Raw genomic sequence first — 23458 nt, forward strand, 5'->3', positions numbered from 1 at the left:
TTCTCCTATCTCTTTAATATTTTTTCAAGATGTCATATATATTTCTTCTATTCTTTTAGAATAAAAAATGTCAAATATACTATTTCTCTTTGCACTTTTCATTTTATTTTTTAAATTAAATTAATGTTTGTCTTATGTGTTAAGACTAATAATGTTTTTCTTAGAATGACTATGTGCATCACTTGTTTGACACAATATTTTTATGATTGTTATCCTTAATTTTATTATCCATATAACTCAATAATCTTTCTAAAAAAATTTCATTCTCACTACTTCACTACCCCTTCCTAGTATATGCTTGTTATTGTATTTTATTTAAATATGTCATTAGATTTATTATGACATTATTATAGTAATTAAAAAAACCAAGAAATCAAAGTATAATTTTAAATCTATTGTTCAAATTCAAAGGTGAGAATGAAAATATGTTATTGCAAGAAAGATTAGTATTGGAGGACATAAAATTAGAATCAATATAACTATTAAAAAGATTATATTGTTTTTTTTTATCCAAACCTCATCATTTCTTATTATTATTTTTACTAACTCTTATAATTTTATTTTATTTTTTAAAAAACTCACAAAATCCTTTTAATTTTTATAAATATATAAAATCCTTTCAAATCCTTTAAATTCTTATGATATAAATTCATTAAAATTTAAACTATCATAAAAATCTTGTAAAAAATTTAATAAATCATAATATTTCTACGTAATCTTTTAAAATCTTAATCCAATACATCTCCATTTATTTGTATTTTGGTTACTTCACTATTTTTCACATGTGTTCTCATTTAATACTTATCTCTCATATAGGGATATACTTCACTCTTCTCAAATGCATCTTGTATATTCTCTTACTATGAATTGATTCCTTTAACAAGTTCTTGAATATTAAATATTAATTTTAGTCATTTTTATAAATTTATCATTTTTTAATCTATCGTTTTCAAAAATTTTAGTGTCAACTTTAATTTGATTTTTTTTATAAATTATTATTATTATGAGATGAATAATAGTAAAAGAAATCACTAACTTAGTAAGAAAAACCACTTACTTGGACATTAAGCTCTAACTTGTAACATTTTTTTTTTAAATTTAATGATTATATATTATTAATGTAAATTTTTTATACTATCAGTTAATAAAAAAATTACTTTATATGAATTTTAATATAATTATTCAAAAAATCAACAAATTCGTTACTCAAGATGATTTATAACGAGAAATCATTGCATAGAATATTTTCTATTTAATATAAGATTTTAAAACCGATAATTTCTCCAACGGCTACTACCCAAATTGTCAACATTCAAATTGGTTCAAGTAGCACAGCACTGCACTGAAGCGCCTCACAAAACCCTCAACAAAACAAAAACCATTTGCACCACAAAAATCATCATCTCAATCCCTCAACCTTCCCTCAACCTTCTTCTTTCAAATCATGGATTCTTCTTCCCATCAGCAAAACCCTTGTCTCCTCATTGCAGACAAACAAACCCAACACCAAGACCACCCTCTTCCCCTGTCCCCTCTCGCAACCCCCACCAAATCCCCATCCCCCGCCGTCCCTCGCAACACCTCGCCGCCGCCGGAGTTTCCAGATTCCGCGGGGGTGCGCCGCCGCTGCAAAACCAGAGCACCCCAAACTGCGTCCCCGAGGAACCCTCGCAAATCGCGGCGGCGCTCCGAGCTCGAGATTCGAGAAGAAAAAGATTCAATCTTTCTCGAAGAGGTCGGAAAACCCAGAAAGAGAAGACAAACCGCGCGAACTAAGAAGGAGAAACCTAACTCTGCTCCGCCTTCAACCCCATCTCCAAGTATGCATTTTTACCATTTTCTCCCGAATCCCTATGGCTTCTCTATGTTTGATCTTAATTTTTTTTTTTGTGGGTGATTTTGTGTTCAGAGAGCGAAGAAGAAAATGGTGGTGATTTCGACCGTGTTGGGCAGGTTGTGAGTGATTTGATCATGTGGAAGAATTCGTCAAAGTCAACCTTTTGGTTTGGGTTTGGTTCTCTTTGTCTCGTATCTTCGTGCTTTACTCAAGGACTCAACTTTAGGTCTGTACTTTATGCGTTTTTTGTGTTTTTGTTTTTCACCCACGTGGAGGAAAATCTGAGATTTTTAAAAAAATTTCAGTATCTTCTCGGCCTTGTCGCAATTGGGGATTCTCTTATCGGGTGTTTCGTTTTTCTCGAATTCGATTTGTCAAAGGTATGATATTTAGTTCGAGATTCATAGGTGGTGTGATGGTGGTGTTGTTATGCTTCAAAGTCTTCCTTATGTTTTTTGTGACTTTCGTCCTTGTGTTTCAGAAATGAGGTTGAAGAGAAGAGGGAAATCAAGCTGAAAGAGGATGACATTTCGCGTCTTGCGAAATTAATTCTTCCTGCTCTGAATTTTGCTCTTTCAAGGATGAGAGCACTGTTCTCGGGAGAACCATCCATGACCCTCAAAGTAATCCTCTAAGTTCTTCTTTTTAGATATAGAATTTAATTTGATAGTATGTGATTGTTAACATTTTGGTACTTTTCAACTAATAAGATAGCACCTTATATTGAACTATTGAAGTAATTATAGGTGTTATGTGAAATGATGGAAAGTGTTCAAGAACAAATGAAACAAGCTGAGAATGATAGAAAGCCATAAGAAACAAAGCAACAGATTTTGGACTACGTCTACAGTCAGCAACAGATTTCACTATATGAATATGAATACAGAAAATACAGATTGTTCTCACACCCCTCCACCATATCTCGCTCTCTCAGATTTTGGCCCTATGCATTTTTGTTGTATCTCATGGTGTGACTATTTAAGTTGCTGTTCTTATGAGATCATGAGAACCATAATGACTTGAGAAGCATTCTCAAAACTTTGAGTGCAGTCAGTGGTTTAAGATATTCTTCCACAATAGGATTGAATTTTTGAATTAAATTCTTAATATGTCAGGTCAGGTCAGGTCAATAATATTTTTTTTGTACCGCCCAAGTAATTGGTTGGTCTTTTGTTGTTTCAGGTAGTTCCTTTTCTTCTACTAGGAGCGGAGTATGGCCACTTAATTACTATCTGGAGGCTGTGTGCCATTGGTGAGGACACCATTAACTCTATATTCTTTTCCACTTTACAGTTTCATTTATTCCATACATCTTGCTAAATTGCTAATGTTTGTATATATGGACAGGATTTCTTGTCAGCTTCAGTGTCCCCAAGCTTTATTCTTGCTACACTGCTCAGATAAACCAGAGAGGCATGAGTCCACCTAATTGCTGGAAACTTCATATGTCTGTCCACTTTTTAGTGCTTAATAGTAGAAATTTTTTGTTATGCAGCTGAGGGCTTGAAATCATGGTTGTTGGACACATGGAGTGCTTGCACTCGCAAGAAGAAAGTGATGGCATCAGCACTCATGGCCTTCTGGAATCTATCTTCAATAAAAACTCGAATCTTCACAGGTAAGATAAGACCCTAGTAACAGAATTGGCTGCATTTTATAGCATGAATTGCACAAATCAACATTCCATCCTGTTGGACGCCAATCCAAGTTGAGAGGAGGATTGCTTTCAATGAGCATTGGAAAGTAGGATTTGGCTAAAACAAACACACTCTAGGCAATTTTAGCATAAGCTCCGACCATTTGCACTATTTCAGAGCCTTTTGCAAAATTATGCTGGTAGTCTCAGATTACTTGGAAATTAGACTATAAATTTGTCTCAGGATAGATTTTTTTTGCTTCTCAATAGATATATATTTCCCTGTTGTACAATGAACCTTGAGATGGTAAATCCTGTCTGCTTAAATTTGCATTTGGGTTTGGCAACTTTGCGGTGGTTGATTCTTGTAAAATAAATTTTCCTTGCAGTTTTTATATTGCTCGTACTATGTAGATATTTAAGGCAGCATGTGGTACTGCAATTAGAAGATGGAGAAGCACAAGTAGGAGAGAAGGAACAGCAAAAAGATTTGGTGATGGCAGAACTAGAGGAGAAGGAACCACAACAGGCATTAGTTGTTAGGGAACAAGGGCGCCAAAACTAGTTAGCTCTTTGTTATGGGATGCTTCTTTGTCCCTATTTGTTGAACATACATAATCAAGAGTCATTAGTCAGTCAGATGATTAAACTGATTCAAGTTTTCACACAATCTGACTTCCAATTTCAACACGTAGTATTGATTTTCAATATTCAATTGTGAGAAACTCATTGTTTCTGTGCTAGCACTGAATTCTTCACTTAATGCACACCAATCGGCGTTTATTTGTACTTTCTAATACTAGTGACTATCAATAATCAGCTCACGATACCCACAATTAGTTGGTCCAGCCCATCTTTCGTTAGAGTAATTACTGCAAAAGGAGGGAAAAGGTTGTAAATGGGACCATTCAGCTAGTAGTTAAGATTTTGATTGGAAGATCTCAGAAGTATTTATCTGTAATCATTCCTTAGTCCAACAGTTTTGGGGCTTATCTTGCACCTCATATGGTGAATGTTCTTTCACAGAAAACACTAATGTTTCTTTCCCCAATTCTTTCTTTTCTCTCTACCCTGGAATCCAGTCCTATCACAATGCAGATTAATTGAAACTGGAATGAAAAAAAAAAAAAAAGATCACATGTAGAATTGTAGATTAGGAAAAGTTTGTTTGTAGGTATACGTCTGTATAATTAACAGAGAAAAAAAAAAATAGGCTTTCGATAGTTTTAAGTCTAAAGAAAATGAATGATTGATTACTTTCTACTCCGAATCAGCCAATTATTTTTTTTCACCTAATAAAAATTTAAGCTTTTCACCTAATTGCCAGCTTTTGCACTCCAAATTAAGAATCCTAGTGTTTATTATGCTCTCAACCAGTGCCTCAACTTCATCGTATACATCGCTTCCTTCAGTGTGGAGAGATTTAACTGCCTTCCCTCATCGACCAATCCCGTGGCAATCTCCCTCATCTCTGTTCCAAATATCTTTAAAACAACCAATCTAGAGTCATCAACTTCCAAATTAGTATAGAATAGCTTAATCAAGTTTGGATAGCAAGGGTTGTGAGTTTGAAGATCTCTCTAATCCCTTAGCCCTGATGAATTTCATCTGATAAAATCATCAATGCAATAATGAGAACTCACATCAGTATATTTTGAAACATCAGTGCCTGTAAAAACACAATTTTACATACCATGAAAGCATTTGAGATTTTGAAAAAAAGAAGGGAAATTTCAAAAAAAGAAAAGGCAAAAATCATAGATTCATGGAGTCATGAAATGTAGGGGTCAGACCTTATTACTCTGAATTAGTATAACAATTATTATACTAATATAAATAAAAAAAATTAACAGATTTAAATGCCATAATAATTAAAACCATTATGTGCATAGACTGTAATTTAAAGGAAAATAAAAATTTAAGCTTTTCACCTATTAATGGACTTTCCCTAAACAAATAAATTTATTTAGCATTGATCCACTAAAAATCATGTGTACAGATTACAATATAGGATTCGCCAATCCGTATTGGGCATACAGATTCGCCAATCCATATTAACTTTACGGAAAGACAAAGATGAAATTTCATTATTTTACTTGGTGTACAAGGTAATGTCCTTTTACATATTGTAGCCAGTACACATGGTTTTTAAAAGAAATTGATCAAAGGCCGAGTCCCTGGCTTATATCATCCTCGATCTGGATCTTATTGGCGACATCTTTCTCCTGGCTCACAACCTCTTCTATAGTTGATGTTAACTAATGGCAGATGACAAGCGGCGACATTGGGGTGTACTTTGCTGCATCCAGGAATGGTGTTACGCTGCATTGCTTCTTTGCTGATTACTCTTGCCTCAACTTCTTGGACCAAAACCGCCGACAACAAAAGTGTGCAGAGAACAAGACCCTGCATCACCCTTGTCATTGCCATCGCTATTTAATTAATCAATGCGAAGTTGATTAATGATGAGTTAAATTAATTTGATCAACTTGGTTTTGCTTTCGAGGGGTGCATGCGTTTAAATAAGACCATGTTTTCTTTTCTTTTTTTAACCATTCTCTATGAATAGCTATGCAATGACAATGTCCTCTCGTTGCATCCGCAATGAAGGGAAGTACAAGACATCGTTCCCTAAGAATGGGGGATTCAAGAGATCCAAAGAGTCATCTTGAACCATATATGAAAATTACCCAAAACTGTATAAAAAAACAAGAAAAAAAACCCAAAACAGGAAACATGAGCTGTTTTTGCTAGTTTTTTTTTTCTTTCTTTGAGAACGAAAGAAATAAACAAACCAACTAAAAATCCAGGTGGGTATACTAGACCAGCATCACCGGCTAGAAGAGAAAAATAGAGAAAAATAAGTAAATGAATAGTTAATTAATTACATAAAAATCATATTGAGAGAATAGTTGGAAGGGCCGGCTCAGCAATTTTAATTAATTTGCTTATGATACCACTCGATGTCTACAGCCATGAAATCATGAGCTTTAGTCAGTGTTTTTTTTTTCTTCTCTAAATCGGAATTCATAGGCATCCCTCAATCTAGTTAATCATAAACTAATTCTATTTATGTGACACAGAATTGTGATGAAATTTTATATATAGAAAAAATTAAATACGTATTTTTTGGTTAAATAGATTATTAACCCACATATACGTTCAGTGCGTCAATTGACTCAATTCTATGAATTATGAACTTTAGTTAATGTGTTCACAAGTGGTTTTATTTTAAGTTATTTGTGACAAAAGTTCAATTTTAGTATGAAGATTTTAATTTGTATATTTTAGTTTTTTTAATTTTAGTTAGTTGTTCTAATTTTTCAATAATTAAAATTAAAGTTTTGATCGTATATTTTTTTATCTAACAAAGGAAAGTACATAATAAAGGTGTGGCGTGATATTGATTATATAAAATGGTGAAAGAAAAATATATAAAATATTTGAATAAAAAAAATAATACCCATAAATTAACACTTAATTTGAAACAATTTTTTGGAGTTAAATATGATTTTTTTAGACAAAGTGAGATTATATCATTTCATTAAGGATGATAGCTTGTACGTATGTGGGAATATATATAATTAAAATCATGGGAGCTAACATGAAAATTTGATGCTGTTACTAGATTATTAGTAACAAAATTGGCTTGCCTCCTGACTAAACTCACTCAAGAGTTTTGAACTATGGTAAGAGATGCCCTACATTTGATTAATAAGGAGTGGAATACATTGTGGCCAGATTTTGTGGAAATCATATTGTCCTTTATGATTTTGCAATCTGTTTAGAAGACAATGTCGTGAAGGTTAAGCTGCTAGATCCACAATGTAGCTTGATGGAGAGCGAAAACTTCAACTTCTGCAGCTTGAGGTATGCCTGAATAGAGCTCGATTAGGGCTTTGATGAAGGTGCCATAAATATAATTTGTAAATTTGATTTAAAATTAATATAAAATAAACATTTTAAATAACAAGAATAATTCAATCAACAATAATATAATCTATTACTTAATTATAGTTTTGTTGGCCATGACACCTAACATACTATTCTAGACTTTTAAGACATTTATTAGAACGTACCCATCACTTAATTAGGTCATTAATCAATCGTGCATGAAAATGAAAGTAAAAATGTCTTTCTATTATTATCTCATAGTAAACCTTCGACATAATAGAAAACTCTAGATTTAGATTACTAGGCAAAACATATAAAGTTCATAATCTTTAATCTATCATCAAATGATATATTCATAACGTAATGATAGCAATCATGTTGTACGTAGAGTAATGTACGTGTTGCTGTACAATGATTTTATACGATGAACTCACTAGGTGATGATGACTTATACATCCATGTGATGTAGGTGCGAAGGGAATAGCAGTTGTGGATGTTAAAAAAAATTATAAGAATTTAGGGCGAAGAAGACAAGAGCTTGTGTCATACCTATATTGTAACGATGATGTGAAAATAAAACATACCAGATTATATTTTATTTTGATAGGGTTAAATCTGACTTGGATTAAAAATATAAAGTCCAACTAGACATTTTTATTGGTTACAAGTCTATTTTATAAGAGTGCTCTAGCCTATAATAATTAGCTTAACAAATTGCCTATATATATGATTACAAGATATCTGATTAGCAATTTGGGCATCATAAAAATATTGTCAAAAAACTTTCACCAATTATTATTTACTTTCTGTTGGAATTTGCAAGTACCTTTTGGGCCCTCACATGGGCCAACAAAGCCTAACGCTTCCCACAAGATGAATCAGGCCCAACGCCTATTAAATCACCAAATCCGAAATCAAAGGCAGAGAGAAACTAGGGTTAGGGTTTAACTTATAATTGCGTGATCGATTCCGATTCGATTGATTCTCTTCTCTCTCACACGAAGTAGAAACACGAAACTCAGAATCCATGGCGACACCAGCGACGACGAAGCGAAAACCGGTGTTCGTGAAGGTGGATCAGTTAAAACCTGGCACCAACGGCCACACACTGACGGTGAAGGTGGTCAGTTCCAAGCCGGTGAAGACGGTGAGCACCCGCGGCGGTCGACCGACGGTGCTAGCCGCGCGCCCGTCGCGCATTGCCGAGTGCCTCGTCGGCGACGAAACCGGAACCATAATCTTCACCGCTCGCAACGAACAGGGTACGATGATGTTTCTTTTTGTATCGACTCTGTTAAACGTTGCGCTTTTTTGTGATGTGTGTTTTTTTTTTTTTAATTTGCATATATTTGATGTGTTGAATTTAAAGTGTTTAAAAGACTATGTATAGTCTTTGACTTTTTGGTAGCTTTATTTTGAGTCCTTCAAATTGCAACCACTTGGGACGTGAAAATTTGGAGTTTTAATAACGCTTTGTATCTGCTCTACGTGTGTAGAAAAAATAATTAGGTAAAGGGTCTTTATTACGTGTGAAAAAAATTATGTTACTGCAGTGACAGTGTAAAAGTTGTTCGATTACGTTGGGAATAGATTAATTTTGAACTCATTGATTTTGTCTGGTTTGAGTGTAACTCAGATTGAAACACGGAAACCAGGTTCCCGTTGGCTATGTAGATTGTGCATTAAACGGTATCGATGTTATTAATTCAAATATAACGTCAGGTCAAGGTTTGTTGTAAATTGTGGTCGTACTCTTACATTTTCTCTTCCAAGCAAATCTTTTTCATGTGTATTTTGTTGCCACATCTTTTGGCTTTGCTGCAAATCTAAATGTTGTCATTCTTGCTTGTTTGCGAAGAAGATATCAGATTGGTGAATAATTTTGAAGTGGTTAATTTTGAATTAGATGTTTCATTGGTTCACTTTTGTGTTATAGTGGTGAATAACTCTTTTACTTTGTGCAGTGGACCATATGAATGCTGGCGCAACTGTAATTCTGCGTAATGCAAAGATTGACATGTTCAAGGGATCTATGAGACTTGCAGTGGATAAATGGGGGCGTATTGAGCCCACAGACCCCGCAAATTTTGACGTTAAAGAGGATAACAACCTTTCGTTAGTTGAATATGAATTAGTGAATGTTGTTGAAGAGTGATTTTGTCTTCTGAGAGTGAATCTTTGGGGTTTACGGGAGGTTTTAATTTTTATTTTGACACCATTGAACAATTGGCTGCGTGCAGTTTTCTTATGGTACAGTCTTTGCTTATTTAGTCTTAAGATTGCTGTGGTTAATTTAAGGAATGATATTTCAGATCAGTTTTGAAATGTGACAATGGTTAAGCTTAAGATGCAAACGTAAATATTATGTGTTACCTCAAATAAATACTGTATTCAGTCCTTTCTGAACGAATCATTTGTGCTTTTGTCATTCAAATGTATTTCAAAACCCATAGGTAGCATACATAACTGTTCCATTAAGCCCATTTTATTTTTGGTTTATAAAATGGGATTCCTGGTGGTCACGGGCGTTGGTTTGGAATTATGTCAATTTAATGCTCATTACCAACCCTTCGAGATTAAATGGGATTAAGCTAAACTCCACTCTAAGACCTAATTTTGTGATGGGAAATATTTTTGTCAAATTCGATCTAAGTAGGGGATTGTTCTCTAACCGTGAACTTGCCTCCAGTTTGATTATGGTTTATCTTCAAAACTGAATTGATTTGATGGTCTAACAATGAACTGTGGACTTTGTTTAACTATTGTTCACTTTCAAAACCGAGTTGTTTATGAAGTTATTTTTGTGGCGTCATTGGTTCGAAGACCCATTTCAAATGCTGCAATTAATTTTAAAATTAGATGCTTCATTGGTTCATTATCTGTACAGTTTTAACATTGAAACAAAATGTCCAAGCTCGTGACCTTTACAAACTTAGCGTAGGTAATTCGGTAGATTATTCTTGCACGCTAAATTGAAACAAAATGGATTTGAAATTTGTGAGGAAAATATAATTCTGAATGCCTTTATTAATTTTATACGAGGTCAGTGACCAAGATAAGCAAAACAAAATCAGTACTCGAAAAGAAGGGGAATGAGAGCCTACAGATAAGAGTTAAAATGTCCACGGCACAAATTCTATAAAGTGGCCACAATAAAAGTCCAACTTTGATTCCCACAAAGTAATTTTGAGCATAATCGGTATTGCATTCTGTAGTTATCACATCATGACCCCTCACCTTCTGAAAGTTAAAAAAAAAAAAAACTAAATGAGAAAACAAAAAAAATCACCGACCACCTTTATAACAATACAAAAAACAAGCACGCTATACTAAATATACCACCTTATATATCATAAGAAATTGATAGACAGAAAGCATGGATTTTGGATTTAAACTAGTCAAGAGGGAAGGATGCATAACAAGCATCAATTCTGCATTCATTAAAAATCCCTAGTTGATTCCATACAAAATTTCCAAATAACAAGGATAGACATTACAAAACTTTATCCAACATGTCACAATACAATTTCAACTTATTTGCCTTTAGACTTTAACATCCGGGTGAATAAAATGGCAGCCTTTTATGCATCTGAAATAAGAAAGAACAGAAGTCAGGCGATCTAGGTTTTTAAAGTTCCTTTCAGATTTTGGGACTCAATTTGTCCATCCAATGGCTCAGTCAAAACACTGTCTCACGAACCAGATTTGTACATAAAAGATTGCTTCAATCTTCAGAACACTTATCACACATCATCATTGCAATCTGATTAAACAAAAGAGAACAGTAAACACCTCAACTATCAATTGACCCTAGTAAGTACGATGTGTGATAATATTTCAAACAGTTAAACATAGAAGGAAGAGAAAATAAACTACATTCTAGAGAAACTCTTACAAGAATGTTGAGGGGTATTTATCTTAATCTTTTTATGTATAGAAAAAGTCATTATATTTCTATATATAAACAGAACCCACCAAAATTTATGCCAACCGATTCTTTTATTCCAGACAATTCTACTCAAGATGCATAAACTTTGAACAATATGATTCATAAATAAGAGACCAATATTATTTTCTAAAATACAAAGTAAACCTATAGGAAGAATCCAGCTTAATAAAATTCACCATGCCAACTTAAAAGAATCCAAGAGCAACAAACTTTTTGGTGATAGATATCTAGCAAATCTTCCTAATAAGAATGTTTTTTTCTTTTTTTTGTTTAAAGCCCGACATCAAAGAGGTCCATGTCATCCCAACCTTGCTTCTTGATCTTCAAATAGTCTTCTCTTTGCCTACAAACAAAAGGAGTACGTATGGCTTCACTAAAAGATTCAGTTGTATGAGTGGGGAAAGTAGAAGATTCAGGGCATAACTCAATCCATCAATCTTGGGTAGAAGATTAATGTTTATATAAAGATATGATCAAGCATCATGTAGATGGACCACCTTTTCCCCATAAATATGAAGAACTGTATTTCATATGTATTTTGAAAGCATTATATTATCAGATCCGACAAGACTCTATCAAGTTTAACCCAAGAACAGAAAAGAAACACTAACTTACCCGAAAATTAAATTGAAGAAAGAACACAAGGAATCCTACAGATGTTTTTAGCTACCTAATTCAAAAGTAAAATCCAATTGTCAGGTAATTAAAATGATCACAGACTAGGTAATCCAAAGAGCGGGACCACATAATATAATACTCTTTGTAGTCCTAATTTTTTTTCTCCACATAGGCTGTAAAATATCTTCCAAGTCCCTTTCTCGTCTAACTACACTCAATAAACTCCCAAGTCAACCAGCAAACAGGATAAAAAGAAGAAAGTTTTGAATAATAAGACCAGTTTCAATTTATAAAGAAAACCAAACTGAAGCAAAACAAAGGAAATCAAAAGCTAAAATGCTAAAACTAAATCATACAGTGCTCAGACAGAAATCTTCAAAATCATTTCCACTTAACCAAACCAAAACTATTCAGCATACAAATGCAAATAAACAGAATCTTTCGTTATAAAACGATACATTACAATGCAGTAGGAGCACAGACAATACCTTCAGGAAGCCAACCATAGCTGTGGCGAGAGACGGATAGCATCGAAGTCATCAAAGCAGAAGCAGTTGCGCTATGGTACGGTAGCATGGATTCCACACAAAAGCTCAATTCAACGGGACACCTTCTCATACAAAATCACATCAATTCATTATTTCATTTCAAGCATTAACACTAATCCAAGTAATTCATCACTTATAAACAAATAGTTCAATCGAGGTAACACTAGCTCCAGTTAGTTCTAACTTACATATAGCTTCTGAAAATGATCTAAAATGCATTTTCTTCTTCCAAATTACATTTCTTTAAAAAACTTAATCTAACTAGTTAACATATTTCAAAAGTGATTCGAACTTCGAAGCAAGTAAAAAAAAGTTAGAAAAAATCCTAAACACTCTACATTCTTAACAATAATTCAATTGAAGTAACACTAAATTTGCCACTAATAAACAAATAAATTACCTGAGTGTAGATTGCGAGAGAGGTTTGTTGGAAGCGACACGGAACGGAGACCGAGCCGCTTTAGCATCGGAGCCGAGACGGAACGCGGCACGGCGAGCGGAACATGAACGGAAAATAGACCTCGCGGCTGCGCCGGCGGTGGATGCCATTTCGTTATCGGAAAATTTTAGGGTTAGTGAAGGTTCCACACTCACTACTGACTGGTGTAGGGTTCTACAAAACTAAAACCCTGAATGCATCACCTTTCCATCATGGGCCCAAAAAAAACTGAATAGGCGTTTAAAACTTTGGGCCTCCATAACTCCAAAAAATAAGAAAAGCCCGTTAAATAAACCGGACCCAACACATCGGATCGAACCGATTCGTTTAAACGTTGGTCTTGTTGGGTTTTCTTTCTCTGCCCTAACCCTGTTTCTGAACTCATCTTCTTCTGAATTCTATTGTTGCAGGGTAACACATGGCTCTGTTATTCAAGGTACGATTACACTACAGTGACCATTACATAATCTGATTCAGGAGCTTCGTGCTTACTTTAATTCGCTAATTTTTCTTTTTGTTGTCGTTTGGTGAGTGGTGTAGGATCCGTCGAAGATTTCGGCGTATCGAGATAGAAGGTTCCCCGGGACGCAAGAGGAGTTTGAGCACGCGCTTCTGACCTCAACCACCGTTTACGTGGGGAACATGTCGTTTTACACGACGGAGGAGCAAGTTTACGAGCTCTTCTCGCGTGCTGGGGAAATCAAAAAGATCATCATGGGCTTGGACAAGAACACAAAAACGCCTTGCGGCTTCTGTTTCGTTTTGTGAGTCTCAATTGCTCTGAAAACATTAGTGTGCACTGTTAATTGCAGTTATTCAGTATTAATTGATGATTTTGTATGAATTTGTGTATTTTTTGGTAGATATTATTCTCGTGAAGATACTGAGGATGCTTGCAAATACATAAGTGGGACGATACTGGATGATCGTCCCATTCGAGTTGATTTTGATTGGGGATTTCAGGATGGTAGACAATGGGGGCGTGGGAGGAGTGGTGGCCAGGTGAGCATCTCTTGTACCTGTGATTCCTATGGTTGTTTTTGTTCTTGGCTAATTGTCAACTGCTTCTGTGGATTTGTGCAGGTCCGTGACGAATATCGCACTGATTATGATCCTGATATCCTTTTAATCGTTGAATGTACATTTTGTCTTCAATTTGCATTCTTGTGTGATTGATTTGTTTGCTTGATTTTCTCCTTAAAGTTTAGAATAATGTAATAATGAGGTTCATCAATGATTTGTCCGGGCAGTAAGTGTATATAATCTAGTTTGATTAGCTAGCTATTATGATATTCTCTAGATATGTGTGCTTACATAATAGAGAAAATATTAATTCTGCTAAGATTTTTGGTGGATTGTAATTGATATAGAATTATGAATACTCTCATACCTTCAGTTGATCTTGAACTGGAAATTTTACTGCAAAATTATTCCGAAAGAATTTGATATGCTAGTTTTTATCTGCTTTCTTTTATGATTTTGATTTATTGGATCAGTGATAAGTTATTATAATAGGCTCCTTTTAGTTTCCTTAATTCTGCATACGTAGAGGTGGCTATGGGAAGCTGGTTCAGAAAGAATTAGAAGTACAAAGGCAGCTTGTAGATTATGGCACTGGTTCTTTGGGTTCTTTTCCACCAGTTATTCCAACTTCCTGTAAGTGGCTCCAAACTATATTTTGAACAGATCCTCAGCTATTAGGATTAACTCTGCTTCATCATTTCACTTGTTTTGAGATCACTTAAAATTAATTCAAATATTTATTTTTCATTTAGTTTGATTTTCGGATTGCAAAATTATGTGGGACTTATCAACCTGCTGGATTCCTAAGATATAACTAGAATGTTACTGTGCAGTTTGCATGAAAAATCTATTCAAAATTGTCCCTCTTTTGCATAGTGATGACCAAAAAAACTTAGTTATCCACAATGACAATTGACACATGGAAAAAGTATTGGACAGATTTTATATGTATACAGATATAGTCGTCAATAGCACCAAATTGTAGCACATTTGCAGAATCACATTGCAGAGTGGCTGAAGCATGCTACAAAAGTTTAATAGTGTCACAATGGCTCCGATAACTGACAAAAACAGTGGAAAATCGTGGCTGGAGTGGGTCACTGAAAAATCTATTTTAACTATGAAACAACATTTTTGGCAACATTAACAGCATTTTCTGGCCAGCTGTTACAGTTGGCCATCCCCAGCCTCTTCTCTACATAGTTTCTGATTCCTTAGACCTGTGGCCATTTTCTAGCAAACCTGTCACTGTTTTCAGCCAACTGTGACTTTTGCTTCCTTGCTTTGTTCTGTCCCTGTATTCTGTTTGTCAATCCCTCTAAAACTAGTCTTTCATCTCACTTTCGTGTGCTCTCTTCCAAGTTTTTCCCTTTAGTTATTTTATTATTAATTGGTCAGAATAGTGGTTATCCTGCTAACCCCTATCCCAGTATAGTATTTTCAGGGTTGGCTGCTCACGTTATTTGGGATTGACATCGATGTATATAGATAATTAATAAGTAATTCTAAATTTCTAACTGAAAAGTGTGTCCTATCGTGGTTTAATGTTTTGACTCAGTGAGCCATGCCAGTGTTTACATTGCTAGTTGGGCCTAACATTATAGTGATCTGTGTAAATATGCAACACATGAGGAAGCTCCAACAGTACGCATTCTTTTGAGTAGCCTGTCCGTTGTCCACTCCTGCATCCTCAAATTGTGCAGTAACCTGCAGTATGAAGAAATTGCACAAATTGATACTTTCAATAGCCAATATCTTCTGCATTGTATGTTCAGTTATCTAAATCAGAAATTCAAATTGTCATTGTGCATTACTAAGTTCAGTAAGTTGGGTTACAACTAACTGTCCCTCCAAAGAAAGCAACATAATAATGGCTTGCCTGTTGAATCTATTATGCATTAAAAAAATCCCAATGATTTTTGCCAAGTTTCAGTGCTTATTGATCAGAATATGCTAGTTTTTATCCTAATGGCCTTCGGCATTTTTTTGTTCAACATTCAATTTTGTCTTTAATTTATTAGATACCCTTCAGGTGAGAGTACAATTATGTGTTTAAGTCTCATGGGGAACCAGTCTCCCCTTGTTTTGTTGATTGATTTTTCTGCTAATTAATTTCCAGTACATTCTAAGATTTGTGGTAATTATCATTTGCCATGATTTTTTTGTACTCCTTTGAATTAAACTGATCAGCAATCTTACTATTGCAGATGGTAGACATGGTGGAGGTCATGGTCATGGTGGTTCCCATCGACATGGTAGAGGTAGTTTCATACTTTCATCTCATGACAAAGACAATGTCTTTTGTCCAGTGATTTTTTTTAGAAGAACTTAGAAGTGTTGTTTTCACTGTTTTACCTGCGAATTTACTATTGACATGAATTTCATTTGTCTTTGACATGATAGATTACTATAGGAAGAGACACCGAGATGATGACCGCCACATACACGAGTCCTCAAAAAGAAATTCTGATCATGAATCTCGGAGGAACACTGACCACGAATCCAGACCGGTATTCTCTACAAACATTAACGATACTTCAAGCTAATTTTGATCAATTATTCTACAATAATTCCAATTGCCTTACTTGTATTGTGTCACATTGGTGCATTAGGCTGTAGAACATACTTCAATTGAAGGCATGATCCTTTGTATTATTATTTTTCACATTGGTGCATTTGTCTAATTCAATTACTTGATTTGATGTGGCAGGAAAAAAATCCACGGTTTCGTGAGAGTGGTGATTCTGATGATGACGAGGAAGATGATAGAAAAAGACGGGCTTAACCAGAATTTCATGCTTGATCAAGTTGTTTTAAATTTAAACATTTCTACTGACATAATTAAAGGTGGATGATTGTTTGTATAATGTATATTATTGCAAATTGCAAAGATCTCACTGTTAGTTTAACCTTTCTTGAAATTCTAGGCTGGATCTGCTGCCTGCATATATATGGCAGTGCTATTTACTGTTTTGTATCAATATTTTTCTCTTGTGCTTTTGTCTACCAACATATTAATAAGATTTTGTTAACTTTGTCTATTGATAGAGATGTGACCTTGATCAGGTTTACTTGATTTTATCAATATCAATAGATGCTTGCTTGAAAAATAACTAGTATTTTAGGATAAATATTTTTTTACTTAATTAAAATTCATCATAAGTAAATAATTTTTTAGATTTACAATGAATAGTATTTGCTTGAGAAATCAGCCGAGTACAGTGGCAGATCCACTGTGGGGACAGTATTAAAAAATTAAAATTAGTTATAGTTATTATTATACATATAGGAAACTGGAGTTAGTGGGTTCAAAATTAAAAAAAATTAGAGAGTAAAATATAAACATTTAAGATATTTAAGTGTAATTTTCTCAAAATGAGGGAGTGTATTTAAACATGCTCATTATAAGTTAGGTCTGCCTCTGGCCGAGTACAAGAACGTTGAACGTATTATTTAATTAAATATTTTAAAAATTGTAAAATCATGAGTGATAATAAGTTAGAAGGGAGACTTGCAAGATGTGAGTTTTAATGAATTTTAATTAATAAGACAAATGCTAGTAACGTTTTTTGACACTTTCTTTTTAATATCCATTTTAAAATTTGTAATAATATATTTTTTCTTTCGATTTAAACGTGAGACCCACTAAAATTAATCATTTTGAATAAATTCTAATCAATCATATAAAGTGTTAGAAATATAATGTGAAAAAGATTATCGTTAACATTCCACAATAATAAACTACATTCACAAGACAACGTGATAGAATAATTAATTTTAATTCGCACAAAAATTTAATAAAAATATTTTTTAATATTATATAAATATTAAAATCATATAGTGTATATCATTATTAATATATCTAACAAGAGCAAAAGTTTTATATTTAATGAGAATTTATTTAAATTAATTATAAAATATTTACTTGTGATGTATTCACTATATTTTTTATAAGATATATTCACAAATAATCATGAATATAAGACTTTATGCATATAATTGAAACATGAAGCATAGAGCATTTTCAATAGAAGCTTTGAGATCTTAATTATAGCTTTTGTGATTAAGTAATATCACATCATTCTGAGGATCTTTCTTATTTTTTACTCTAATAGTAGATCTTATATTGAGATCTTAAATAATTTTTTGTAGGTTCTAAAACAAATCCACCACCTGATATTTATTTACCATTTATTTTAAAATAATTAATTATATAATTTTTAATTATGAAAAAAATTAATTTAAAAATAGAAAATTTATTAATAATTAAAATACTTATTCATCAAGATAATTAAAAATTACAATAATACATAACATTGATTAGGAAAAAATACAAACATCGACATTGAGCAACAAAAATTAAATTTCATCATTATATATGGATAATTCTGAGAGCGCCAACAATTCGAAGGAACAATTGTTCCTTTGTGTATACACAATTTTTAGATAAGTAGTCATTCATCAAACGACTATATCCATTTTCACGATTGCTATTTATGTTTCTTCTTGTTTGTTTAGGCTGGTTGATGCTCTTTGCTTGTTGCAGTTGGCGTAAGTATCTCTATTGATAATTTGTTGCCAAACTCTATCGAAATTAGAATTTCGAGCCATTTTACAAGTGAGTAAGGGTAGAAAAAATAACAAAAGAAGTTTAAAGTAGAAGGTGGGGTGTGCATGAATGAGAGGGAACTGAACAATGAAATAACATCATCAACAACAATTAGTTTATTAGCTAGTTTATGTAATGGGTAGTTTTTATAACCACTAGTTTATATAATGGCTAGTTTTTGAAACAACTAGTTTTTACTAGCTATTTTATTGTAACCACTATTTTTAATGGCTACTTAAAAGTTACATATTAACAAATAACTTGTGTAGTTAAAAACAAACTTCAACATTCAACTAATTGAAAATGTGTTACAACATCATAACAGATAACTTAATACATAAAAAACAAACTATTAAACTAATCAAAAAAATTAATTAAAAACAAACTTAAACTTACAACTAATTAACGATAACTTAAGAAATAAAAATTAACTCATAAACTTATTTAAAATATAATCACAAGTGATTTTGTGTTTCTTGAGTTAATTTTCAATCTTGTCAGCTGTGTCTTTCATAAGAATATTGTACGTCTTCACGATGCTATTAGACACCAATGCCTCTATTATTTGCTTTTCGACAATATTTCTTTCCTTCATTTCTTATTCAATGTCAGACAAGTCCACAATTGATGTAGAAGAAGATGCTCATTTTCCTTTCATCTTTCTTTTAGCCACATTTAGTCCCATTAGGTGAGAGAGTGGTGTAGGGGTGTCACTTTCAGAAACACTAATCGGTGTCTCCAAATTAGATGACGACAGTTAATTCCAATTTTCACTCAACTTTGTTCTTTTTGAAGGAACTTCTTTGCATTGTTCTAACAATCTAGGTTGATCTTTTAATAGCCGCCATGCATCCTCCAAAGCAAAATCTTTTTTTTCATCTTCCTTCCAAATAGCATATGCATTAACCATCACATCGTGCTCCATGTAACCACTTTTCTTCAAAACAACAACTTGCTTGTAACAACTATTGAACTTTTGAACAACATTATGAATTTTTGGCCATCGAAATTTCAGTTGATTACTAGATCTCTCACTTAGATTGTCACAATATGTGTTGTAATTTTCTACAATCCTTTTCCAAAAAACCTCTCATTTTTTACCATCACCGATGATTGAATCAAGTGAGACATTAAACCATTAACTAATGAGAAGTTTATCCTCTTCAATAGAAAAGAATAGTTGTGTGCCCTTTTTCTTCTTTATAGAACTCCTTCCTCCTTCCTCTACTATAATATTTTCTAACCCAATTTTGGTAGAAAATTATGGAAATTGTGTATCAATTTCCTCATTTGAAAGAGTTTGTGCACGACTACAATTATTGGGAGGCTTACGGAATGCGATGAAGGTGTTTTATAGCATTGAAGGAAAGGTTTGAGAACTTTTGGTATAAGGGGATTGATTATAAGTTACTAGGGTGGTGGCTGTAATGACAAGTAGGGAATGAAATGAGGAGGAATACGAGAATTTTTGCTCATTGTTGGAGAGTTACTAAGGTGGTGGTTGTAGTGGCAAGTAGGGAATGAAATAAGGAGGAATTTGAGAATTTTTTCTCATTGTTGGAAGTGGTGATGACAACAAAGAATACAATGGAGGAGGATGTTGCGAATTTTCATTTGAAGGAGGTTGTTGGTAATTTGTTAACAAATTAATATAAGCTTGCCAATTAAATTGATTTGGATCCATATGACAAGGAACAAATAAAACAAGATTTAAAATTAGAATTGGAAAATTTGAAAATGCCAATGAGAATAAGAATGAGAATGCAAAAAATGTGTGCAAATTGCTTCCCACGATGACCCAATTTAATAAGATTCATGTACAATTATATTCCTAAAATATTTTAATGTGAAAAATAACTTCACAGAGTCAGACTAATAGTAGACTTGCAAATGCATTTGTATTGTGTGTAAACAGTTAAAAATTCAACCAACGGTCACTGAAAGACCCAGCCAATGTTCACTAAAACACCTAGCCAATGTTCGCTGAGATACACAAGCAATGTTCACTAAAATGACCAATTGCCATTTTTTTTTAATTTTCTATTCCCTATCCGCACTCCTTCCCCAACTCCCTCTCCTCCCTTTCTCCTCAATTTTCTCCCTTCTTCTCTCATGCCACCCCCCTTTCCTCCCTCAAATCCCATCCTTCTTCCCCTGCATTGTGTCGCACCCCTCCCCCTCTCCTTCCTCTCTTTTTTTTTTTTGTTTTCCTTTCTTCTCCACAATGACCCAATTTAATAAGATTCATGTATAATTCTATTTCTAAAATATTTTAATGTGAAAAGTAACTTCACAAAGTCAAACTAATAGTAGGCTTGCAAATGCATTTGTGTTGTGTGTAAACAGTTAAAAATTCAACCAACAGTCATTGAAAGACCTATCCAATATTCACTAAAACACCTAGCCAATGTTCACTGAGACACCTATTGTTGACAAACAATGTTCATTAAAATGGCCAATTGTCAATTTTTGTTTAAGTTTCTATTCTCCATCTGTGCTCCTCCCCCAACCCCCTTTCCTCCCTCCTCTTTTTTCTCCCTTCTTCTCTCGTGCCATCCCCCTTTCCTCCCTTAGATCCCATCCTTCTTCTCCTCAAAGCTTCATTTTTTTTTTTGTTACTAGTTGTTGCTTCCCGTCTTGAGAGTTCTTCTACAAGAACTGAATCTCCAACATCCTGCTCTAATGATAGATCTTAACAAAACTATAAATTTTAATATTGTAATGTTGAAGTAGTCTCCTATCAATTAATTGAGGATAGTTAGCACCACTTTAATAATGCAATGTAGTATCATAAAAGTCACTTAACCATACCTTTCCCTTTTCCATTAGAGTTTTCTTTGGATACTCACATAAACAGTAGTTACAACTTACAAAAGAAAAAGAAACAAGAAAAAAAAAGAAAGGAAAGGTAAAATAAAAGGAAGAAAAAAAAAGTGAATGCTTTATATTAGAATTTAGACAACCGGCATCCGACATCCGTGGTCCTTGGCTCAAACTAACAAAAGGGAAAGCATGAAGATGTAAATAAAGGGGTTTTAATCTGAAATTAATAACTTGCCTTAGTTTCATATTATAGTAAGAACAACCTAGTTAGATTGCATCGTTAATTTGGTAAATATTCGTCGTCCATGAAGTTATGTTTTGTTAAACAGACCACTCTGGATGCATCAATTGTTCGAATAATGAGCGCGCCAGTTTTATGCTTTTAGCGCAAGTATGTAACTTTCAAGCATCAATGAATATTACTATAATAATTTCAGAAAGCAAGCATGCACAAATCATGTTTTTCCATATTCCTTTTCAGGGTATTTTGCTTTTTGGTTTCATTTTTGGCAATTATTTCCGTTCTCCCAAATCAATCTAAATTACGTAACGATAACACCAACTGGAAAAGACGTGATATAACTGGGTTCGAGTCCCCTTAAATTCTACCATCCTGACGTTAATTCTTGTCTTCGATATCTCGTGTGATATAAATTCCAAGCTCATTTTAGTTATTGAATTTTAATAATTGATTATAAGGATAAAGAAGAAATCAAAGGCAGAAATTTTGTCATATAATATAATACGGCATCAAGTTTTGTGCCATCTAATTGTGACATAAACACAGAAAGGTATATAGTTTCCAATTGTCAAAATACCGAAAAAGATAGATAGAACCTCACACTGCACAAATGATAACACTGCGTACTCTCTCCATCACTTTGATCAGCAACATAAGAAACTGCAAGACCAAGGATGAAACTAGAAAGTAAAGCATCACAATTACTATCTCATAACTTAGTATTTTCTTTCAATGTGTAACCCTTGTGTGTGTGTCTCACTCTGATTCTTTCACCACACAAAAATGCAAAAAAAAAAAAAAAAAAACAAAAAACACTCAAGGGGTGTAGCCTTGTTCTTCCTGCTGCTTCTCGTACTCTTCCATGGTGTCAAACTCATTTGGATACTGACTCTTCTCATAGTAACCTTCGTTTTCAGCAGTCCTCCCTCTCCCTGATTCGTACCCATTAAGGTTATAATTCTCATTAACACTATTCACATGATAGTAGTAATTTCTATTCTCCAAGGACCTTGTGTCACTCATTCCCTCTCTCTTCTCCTCATAGCCATTGCCGTTATAATTGTTGTTGTTGTTATTGTTGTTGTTGTTGTTGTAGTAGTAGTAATTTTCCTTGCCATTGTAGTTGTTGTTGTTGTTGTAGTAATTTTCCTTTTCGTTGTAGTTGTTGTTGGAGTAGCCACCAATGTAACTGTTCCTGTACTCTTCCCTAGTGTTGTGATTGTTGTTGTACTCTTCATTGTTGTTGTTGTAGAAATTGGATTTGGGGTAGCCAGTTTTGTAGCTCTCCTCATTGACGTCTTCATTCAGAAGCGCATTTTGAAAGGTGGTGGTGGCGGTAGGAGTCTCCTTGGTGGGAGGGTATTGGCTATAAGAGCCTCTACCATAGAGGCCATAAGCCTCTCCACTGTCAAAAAATTCAGGCTCTGGTGCTGGTCCAGATGGTATTGTTGACCCAATTTCTTGTTCAGCTGAAGGTGCTGGTGTTGGTGCTGTTTCTGGTTCTGGTGTTGGTGCTGCTGATGCTGGTTCTAGAGCTGGTTCTGGTGCTAGTGCTGGAGATTCAGCTTTTGTTTTGTCAAGAGGGTCTCTGACATTATAGATGGTTCTGAAATGGGAGAACAAGCTAAAGAGCTTGCCTTCTCTAGCTTGAATTTGGGGGGAGATGACAAGCACCAAGAGCAAAAAGAAAGAGAGTTGGTTCCCAAAAGAAGCCATAGTATGGAATGAATAATGATAGTGAGAGGTAAGTGTTAAGAAAGTGATGTTGTTAGGGTCATTTATAGAGAGACTAAAGTTTCTATATATCAAAGGCCGGCTAATTATGCGAGGATTGTGGAGGG

The 23458-nt window shown here is 33.9% G+C and overlaps 5 protein-coding genes across 14 annotated transcripts; 3 read left to right on the plus strand and 2 right to left on the minus strand.

Annotated features, from left to right (window-relative positions):
* The first annotated feature begins 1319 nt into the window (after positions 1 to 1319).
* Positions 1320 to 4267, plus strand: LOC114379244 (reticulon-like protein B17). The gene is made up of 8 exons (XM_028337870.1): positions 1320 to 1820; positions 1910 to 2063; positions 2143 to 2217; positions 2319 to 2460; positions 3020 to 3089; positions 3185 to 3250; positions 3333 to 3455; positions 3863 to 4267. Exons 1-8 carry the CDS (start codon positions 1445 to 1447, stop codon positions 4036 to 4038), a joined length of 1182 nt encoding a protein of 393 aa, XP_028193671.1. The 5' UTR covers positions 1320 to 1444; the 3' UTR covers positions 4039 to 4267.
* A 4008-nt stretch (positions 4268 to 8275) lies between these two features.
* Positions 8276 to 9777, plus strand: LOC114379215 (uncharacterized protein At4g28440-like). The gene is made up of 2 exons (XM_028337820.1): positions 8276 to 8629; positions 9332 to 9777. Exons 1-2 carry the CDS (start codon positions 8395 to 8397, stop codon positions 9520 to 9522), a joined length of 426 nt encoding a protein of 141 aa, XP_028193621.1. The 5' UTR covers positions 8276 to 8394; the 3' UTR covers positions 9523 to 9777.
* Positions 9778 to 10361: 584 nt separating this feature from the next.
* On the minus strand, positions 10362 to 13102 carry LOC114379216 (protein NUCLEAR FUSION DEFECTIVE 6, chloroplastic/mitochondrial-like). Of its 10 annotated transcripts, none has more exons than XM_028337823.1 (4): positions 12883 to 13102; positions 12423 to 12544; positions 11625 to 11659; positions 10362 to 10607 (listed from the first exon to the last, which is right to left on the minus strand). In XM_028337823.1, the coding sequence occupies exons 1-3, from the start codon at positions 13029 to 13031 to the stop codon at positions 11640 to 11642; spliced, it is 291 nt and encodes a 96-aa protein (XP_028193624.1). In that variant the 5' UTR covers positions 13032 to 13102; the 3' UTR covers positions 10362 to 10607; positions 11625 to 11639. The 10 variants fall into 10 exon arrangements, with proteins under 10 accessions (XP_028193624.1, XP_028193632.1, XP_028193628.1 ...); XM_028337831.1 differs by lacking the exon at positions 11625 to 11659 and adding an exon at positions 11932 to 11986; XM_028337826.1 differs by lacking the exons at positions 10362 to 10607; positions 11625 to 11659 and adding exons at positions 10732 to 10956; positions 11068 to 11130.
* Positions 13103 to 13232: 130 nt separating this feature from the next.
* On the plus strand, positions 13233 to 16991 carry LOC114379214 (nuclear cap-binding protein subunit 2-like). Its single transcript, XM_028337819.1, has 8 exons — positions 13233 to 13357; positions 13462 to 13685; positions 13785 to 13923; positions 14005 to 14038; positions 14467 to 14577; positions 16152 to 16205; positions 16348 to 16454; positions 16655 to 16991. The coding sequence occupies exons 1-8, from the start codon at positions 13340 to 13342 to the stop codon at positions 16727 to 16729; spliced, it is 762 nt and encodes a 253-aa protein (XP_028193620.1). The 5' UTR covers positions 13233 to 13339; the 3' UTR covers positions 16730 to 16991.
* A 5101-nt stretch (positions 16992 to 22092) lies between these two features.
* LOC114378301 (probable ATP-dependent RNA helicase ddx42) lies at positions 22093 to 23383 on the minus strand. The gene has a single exon (XM_028336875.1). It carries the CDS (start codon positions 23331 to 23333, stop codon positions 22434 to 22436), a length of 900 nt encoding a protein of 299 aa, XP_028192676.1. The 5' UTR covers positions 23334 to 23383; the 3' UTR covers positions 22093 to 22433.
* Positions 23384 to 23458: the final 75 nt, after the last annotated feature.

The sequence above is a fragment of the Glycine soja genome, chromosome 12 (genome assembly GCF_004193775.1).
Source record: "Glycine soja cultivar W05 chromosome 12, ASM419377v2, whole genome shotgun sequence".
Lineage (NCBI taxonomy): Eukaryota > Viridiplantae > Streptophyta > Magnoliopsida > Fabales > Fabaceae > Glycine > Glycine soja.